Below are 7,759 nucleotides of genomic sequence, written 5' to 3'. Positions count from 1 at the left end.
TCAATAATTAAATTAAAAGCGAGGTAATCGTTGAGGAGATTATTAACAAAAACGGTAACTTCCCTTATTAAAATATAGGTATTAATTTTTTTAAACTGTGGTAGTTTCCCCTGACAAAATGAAAACATATTTATAGCTGTGTTCGGGTAATATTTTCATGGGTTTATGCTTTTAGTTCGCGGTTTGGTTGTATATACAATTATATAAATTAAAGTTGCTTTTCTCGTTGTTTTTTGGTATAACATAAAACACTCTAGAACTAAATACACGTTCACTGCCAGAAATAAAAGATAACATTCTATTGGCATGGACGGATTAGAACATTAGGGAAATTAAAATTGTATTGGCACACACATATTTATTTTATTTCATGTTTTATAAATTACTATACATTTGAACGTTTTTTTAACGTTAGCGAGATATATGAAATATGATACAATTATATTATACCACTAGCTCTTTTCTGTTAATTTTATTCTAATTGTAAAACATCTTATCTTAAGCAATTTACATGTTTATTTTAAAATATGTTCCAATATTCTATAACATTATGTGGTTGTAAAATCTCGATTCTGTGGTTTTTATTTGACTAAAAATTGGAATTGTTTCATTTTTTTGTATTTTCGGTAATATTTTTTTGTATATAAAAAAAAAAAAATTGGGTTTTTGTAATTTGTATTGAAAATGTTCTAAATAAACCGGGAGTGATCTCCACTAAACTTTCTCGAATATTCTTATATAACACTACGGGAGATGGCAACTCGGGATATAGACAATATTTGTAATCTATTTTTAATTAAACTTTTTAAAATAGAATCACGTAACAAAAAGAATTGCACAGCAAGTGAACGCAAAACAAAATTGTGTATATTAGTGCGGAATATTATTAGTACTTTATAAATTCACATACGTTTTTCGAGAAATCAGAAATAGCAAAATTTACTACTTCCGTTCAACGGAAATTACTCTAAATTTGACTGAAGGCAGAGAATTAAATCTCATATTTACATCTGAAATTTCATTTATCTATCCAAAACAGTTCTCAAAATTGTAAGTAGAAAAAGTTCCACTTTCGGTTATCGGAAATCGCTGAGAAGTTGATACGGATCTGCGATTTTGATATAATACTTATATATGAAATTTCATCAACCTATCGGACTTCGTGCTGGTATTCAAAGTTCAACTGTTGATGTTTATGACTTAATCACGTGACTTAGATCCTATCGCAGTTTACTAGCAACACCGAGCTTTACGGGATCATTTTTTTTCTCTGAACATATTCGAAGTTCCCATTTTATTTTCTGGTTTGTTTGTTGTTTCTTTTTTTAATAATCAATACAGTTCTTTTTTCGAATAATATAAATGCAGTTTCATTTTCTATAATTATGATGATGTACACAAACTAAAAATTATAGTAAACAAAAGATTTAGTATTATGTTAAAATTATATTTTTACAGACTTTGATATTTTAACGTGCAATTAATATTTATATGAAACGCACAAACACAGTTTTCCATCGCTGGTATCACCCGGATTACACCAGCTAGTGTTCGTCTTTTTAAGAATAGCTCTCTTCTGCAGCGGACATATCCACAGTGATGTGCTCATTATCCCAACGCCGCTGGGTATTCTTCACGTCTGTGCTGCTATGTGTACTATTAATTTATCCGATTAGCTGGATTACCAGCAAGGACGAGAGAAATCAGGCACGTAAGGATAATACAGAGATGATGAGGTGACTATATTAGCACAATTTACAAGCTGTTGTATTTTTGTGTCTGTTTTTTTGTGTCTGTTTTTACAAAATCTTAAATATTAATCATTGTATTCTAAAGCAAGCAAAAAGAAATATAATATTTATAATTCCTTAAACCCTTGTCATGGTCGTTGGGGCACAACATAGTGGTGTGTCTAGGGCTAAAAGGGCTGTTAAGTAGGTCACCAAGCAATTCTATGACTCATGCAGGTTTTATTGGGCCGTAGAACAGGTTGGTGACCTACTTACCAGCCCTATTGTCGCATGGCGGCTTCCAACCCTCTCCATGCCTGACCACAGCCGGATGCCTCCATCTTGGTGGCTCGCCTTGGTCACCAACCCGTGGCTGGTGGAACTCTTGCGCCCTGACCGGTGACCTTTACTGGAAGGTCATACACCCAGTGATATCGTGTTTGAACTCGGTATTTTTCGGTTTGAAATCATGAGCTTTACCGTCCCAACCACGCCAACTATGATGTATGTAATCATTTAAAAAAAATACATAATTAAAGAGAAAACAATATAGGTTTAGGTCGACATTCAAAAGAGAAGAAACTTCCAAGAAATGGATCGTTCTAACAACAATCTCCGCCCCCACGGAGCAAGTCGAGTACCTGTCCAACATTACTGGGTGGAGATGTCTTGTTGTGGGGGACTCGAAGACGCCATTAACATGGAGGTACAGTAGCGTTCCTAGTGTATTTTTGTTAAATGTAACTATACAATGAAAGTTAAAAATAATTGCCCACCTACAACCCGAAACTAGATATCATATATATACACTTAATTATCAGCATAAGTAGACACATATTTCCGAGCAAGGAAAACAAAAAACAAATTAACACAATAGGCAACATGTAAAACGTTTGGTTTTGATAGCTCTTAAGAAGGGCTAACAGCCTCCCTACATGTTATATAAAAATGAACATGTGGCAGCTAAGGCATTCAAGCTACAACTTTTAAAAAGAAATTGTTAGATTCTTAATACAGCTACGTGGCTGTGTCTAAATAAAATTTTAGTTCCCTTTTCAAACCTGCCGGCCGGTCCACGTGGCAGGTGAAGTAGAGTAAAGTAGAGATCATGTGATTATGTTATCTCAGCATATGAAAAGACAGTGTGGTCAGCACTATGCATAGTCCGCTTTTCTTTCCATAACATGAGTCAGGTACCCATTAGAGCTGAACGAGCTCAGGGACGGTTTAATGACTTGAACCCGGATTCGAACTTGAGATTTTTTGGTTAGCAGTCTAGCACTCTACTGCTATGGCCAAAGAATAAAATAAAGTGACTGTGTCTAAATAAAAATTAGCATGACTGAATCTGAATAAAACTACGTGATTATGTCTAGCTAAATACAATTGACTTAGTCTAAATAGTATGATTTGTCTTTGATTTTATTTACCTGACTGTGTCTAAATGAAATGACTTGTCTTTGATTTTATTTACCTGACTGTGCCTAAATGAAATGACTTGTCTTTGATTTTATTTACCTGACTGTGTCTAAATGAAATGACTTGTCTTTGATTTTATTTACCTGACTGTGTCTACATGAAATGACTTGTCTTTGATTTTATTTACCTGACTGTGTCTAAATGAAATGACTTGTCTTTGATTTTATTTACCTGACTGTGTCTAAATGAAATGACTTGTCTTTGATTTAGTTTACCTGACTGTGTCTAAATGAAATTACTTTTCTTTGATTTAGTTTACCTGACTGTGTCTAAATGAAATGACTTGTCTTTGATTTTATTTACCTGACTGTGTCTAAATGAAATGACTTGTCTTTGATTTTATTTACCTGACTGTGTCTAAATGAAATGACTTGTCTTTGATTTTATTTACCTGACTGTGTCTAAATGAAATTACTTTTCTTTGATTTAGTTTACCCGTTTGTGACTAAACGAAATGACTTCTTTGGTTTAGTTTACCCGGCTGTGACTACCTAAGCATAGAAGCGCAGGAAGAGCTGGGGTTCGCCATCACTAAGGCTACCCCCTACGGTAGCTACACAAGAAAAAACATAGGCTACCTGTACGCCATCCTACACGGGGCCGAGTTCATATACGAAACAGACGACGATAACAGGTAGGGTCGTTTGGTCTACATTATAAGCACATTCAGGCATTCATTATTCAACATATGTCTAACAATGAATATCTCAATCTACCTTGTAAACGCGTTAAGGCATTTATCAGTAAACTAGTCTAATACAAACACTGACTTTTAACCCTGTAAGCTATTCATTAGTAAACGAACTAAAACTGAAGCTATATGACCTTGAGTGGGATGGCGTGACAGTCGATCGCTAGGCTGCTTACCCGAAAGTCTCGAGTTCGAATCCAGGTACAAGTCAGCATAACGTCTATTATGGATACCCTGATGGGTACCTAACTCATATTAGGGACGACAGCTTCCCTTTATATACCCAGGTTAAGAAAAATATCAACTACATCTGCTCATTCGATCGCTTGGTCTAAAGAGGCTTCTATACTTTATACTAATATGACTTACTTTATAAACGTTAGGCCATTTGTCAGTAAACTCATATCTAACATGGGAACTATCTGACCATCAGGCCATTGGACAACTTGGAGGGTTTTGTTTACAAGTCCACGATGTCGGGCTTGGTGTTTACTGGTGATGGCGTGTTTAACCCTTACGTCCACTTCGGTCAGTCAACACTGTGGCCTAGAGGGTTTCCACTGTCTCACATAGGCGTACCACAGCGGCCTCTTTACAAGTGAGATTTCATTGTTTTCTGTTCACGTTTCTCTCTTTCGCCACTCTCTCTCTCTCTCGCCCTCCTCTCTCTCTCTTACTATTGTTTTTCTCTCTCTCTCTCCATTCGCTCTCTTTCTTGTCTTTTTTTTTCTCTCTCTCTATCCTATATATATATCTCTCTCCTTTCACTCTCTCTCTCCCCCCTCTCTTTCTCCACTCTCTTCCCTCGCTCTTTCTCTCTCCCCTCGCTCTCTCTCTTAATTTCTTTCTTTCTCTCTCCTCTCTCTTCCCTCTCTCTCTTGCTCTCTCTCTCCCTCGCTCTCTCTCAGCTCTCTCTCTCTTACTCCCTAACTCTCTGTTTCTTTGTATTTTATACATGTTTAACCATCCTAAGCAATGCGCATTAGTCAGGACAACAGCGGTAAGACGATAAACTAATCCTTTATTATACTCATGTTGCTAGCTGGTATATTCGATTGTTTACTCCAGGTTTTTACTCGAAATTGACTTTATATATACAAATATATATTTTTAACACTGTTCAACCCCCGCCCCTCTACCCGAATTTTTAGTCCGCACCCCCCTCCCAGAAAGTTTCAAGGCCCCCCCCCCCCCAAATGAGGATAAAGTCTGAAGTAAACACCATTCGTCTTCTGGTGCATCAGTATCTGGTGTTGGATGTCAGGAGCAGGTCTATTTGTGAACACCCTAGCCTGCTAACACGCTCTCTTGTCCTTTTACGCTGCTAAATACGTTGTGGCATTTGTTGCTTTCAACTATTTTTATAATACGGAATATCATTTGAAATATCAAGAGGAGGCGTCTTTTTAGTGTTTAACAAAATTTAACTCTTCCAAGTCATCAATAAGTAGTGCCGAGCATACGTTTTTGTGTATTAACCCTCCATAAAATAAAATAACTCAGCATCCCCCCATCCCCATCTTCTAAACGTGAAACATAATCGTCAGCCATTCCTCAGATATACGATTTGTTAAAGAAAAGCGATTATAGAAATCTTGTTATTTATTGATGAAAAAAAAAACATGAGTTACATTACTTGTTTGTGTTATGCTATTGTTTCATTCAATTATTTGTGTATATTACACGTCAGGTTAGGCAGTCAGTGGAAGACACCAGCCATCCAACAAGGAATCGTCAACGGCGACCCCGACATGGATGCCATATTTAGACTCACGAGAAAATCCACCACGGCACCGCTAAACGTGATCTTTGACCCCGCCTCCCCGCCAGCCATTTTACCCAAAGGCGTCTTCAGTCCCTTCAACTCGCAGAACACCCTGTTCCACAGCGAGGCGTTCTGGGCACTGTTTATCCCCAAAACGACAACCTTTCGAGTGTGTGATATCTGGAGAGGGTACTGGGCGCAAAGACTTTTATGGGAAGTGGGAGGGAGTCTTGGATTTTTTCCTGCTAACGCTTTCCAAAAGAGGAACGCACATTCGTACTTGAAAGACGCGCTGGAAGAAAAAGATATGTACTTTCAAACAGAAAACCTGTTACGGTTTTTGAGAAGTTGGGATTGTGGGAAGGATTTGTCGTTTTTTCAATGTGTCTTAAAACTCAGCTCAGATATGGCCGACCACAATTTTTGGAAAACAGACGATGTTCTTATGACGAAACTCTGGCTGGATGACTTAAAATCAGTTGGCTACATTGAACCGGAGCGTGTTGGATTCAATTTGAATTTTTCAGAGACATTGCAGTATTCACAGATATTAAACGAAAACGTTGATTACCTCCCTGTTATAGGGAAGGGAGATAACGTATCGGATGTTGTATACTCCTCAGTAGAGCAACCGTCTCCATCTGTTTATGCGACACCAACACGCAATAACGGTTTTTGTCACAAGATGAAAAAGATTACCTCCATGTGTGGTGGTTTATTAAATAACCAACCTCCTCGGGTGTACGAAGGTAGACTGAAAAATGCCAATTTTTTCTCAGATATTCTGCTTATCATTGTGTTCAATAACCCGTATTACGGTAACGTGAAGTACCTCGACGCCATTCATAGCCCGGTGTTCACCAACATTCTCTACTGCGGTGAAAACATAACCAAATTTCAAGACGAAACGAAAGACATGAATCAAACGTTCTCTTTCATCGAAGCCGAAGTCGTCGATGGATTCGATGGTTACATCTGCGCCATCAGGGCTATGCAGATGGGATACAGTGTCAGTGGTTACCTCTTCACTTCCGACGATCTTCTGTTCAAGCCTTGGGCTATGCTGGAACTTAACAAATCCAGCGCCGGCGTCACCTACGAAAGCCGCACCATATTTCTTAACATTTCCGAACCAGGTAATACATATTTCCGATGGGGCGAGAAAATCGGAAGAACCGCGTATCTAAAAACACTGTCGGATATTTCTATTGTTCCGCGAATTCCGGATGGTGTGCGATCGCTTGAGGAGTTTCAAAAAACTTTACTAACACACACAAATTCCAAAGACTTAGTTGTCGGAGACATTAGTGATTTGTATTACATCCCACAAAAGATGAGAGCGGAGGCGGTATGGTACTTGTCCATGTTTTACAACAACCATGTCTTCCTTGAGCTAGCCGTAACGTGCGTTTTACGTGGGCTGGAAACCAAACAGAGCCTGAATTTATTCGGAGGAAAGAGCTATTACGGCGATGAAAGAGATCGAGTCTTTAGTACTTACTACCTGCATAAATATTTCTTCCATCCTGCGAAGCTTTCCATGTCCAAAACGATTGAGGGGTATTGCAATTTTTATTTTCCTGAACTACTTGAAAAACTGTTCAATGCAACGGAAGCTTAAGCTGAACAATTTATGCACCCATGTTTATATAATTATATTAATTTGTTAGTTAACAGAGGCATTATCTACGATAAAACAAGATCAAATTATGCTCTTTGCTGTTATACTGTTTGAGTATGCAATCCGTAAACATTTCGGGTATTGCCCTGAAAAGTCCCGCCAATTATGCCAAAAGTTTACGATCGAAAAGCTAATCCCCCCCCCCCACACACACACACTTTTTACCAGCTCCTCTTAGTCAAGTTTAGGGTCAAGGTCTGGGTTAGGGTTGGGTTAGGGTTTAAATCTAAAAGTACATGTATCATATCATCTTTTTAATTTTATTTTTTTGGTTGCCGGGAGATAACATTTGGTGTGTCTTATTCGGACGAAATTCACAATTATTAACAGCTTTTTACCGAAATATGAACAAGAGCATTGTAAAGTTTTAAGAACATAATACAACTTATCTTGACAAACTGACGAAAATTAAT

General features: G+C 37.7%; 1 protein-coding gene across 1 annotated transcript; it reads left to right on the top strand.

Moving 5' to 3' along the window:
- Positions 1–2,287: 2,287 nt before the first annotated feature.
- Positions 2,288–7,286, top strand: LOC131942301 (uncharacterized). The gene is made up of 4 exons (XM_059302108.1): positions 2,288–2,436; positions 3,682–3,843; positions 4,334–4,498; positions 5,591–7,286. The coding sequence occupies exons 3-4, from the start codon at positions 4,374–4,376 to the stop codon at positions 7,284–7,286; spliced, it is 1,821 nt and encodes a 606-aa protein (XP_059158091.1). The 5' UTR covers positions 2,288–2,436; positions 3,682–3,843; positions 4,334–4,373.
- The last annotated feature ends 473 nt before the right edge of the window (positions 7,287–7,759 follow it).

Source organism: Physella acuta, unplaced genomic scaffold (genome assembly GCF_028476545.2).
Source record: "Physella acuta isolate Inbredline_101_S28 unplaced genomic scaffold, ASM2847654v3 ptg000035l, whole genome shotgun sequence".
Taxonomy (NCBI): Eukaryota; Metazoa; Mollusca; class Gastropoda; family Physidae; genus Physella; species Physella acuta.
Note: the sequence above shows the minus strand (reverse complement) of the source record. Positions and strands in the feature narration are given on the sequence as shown.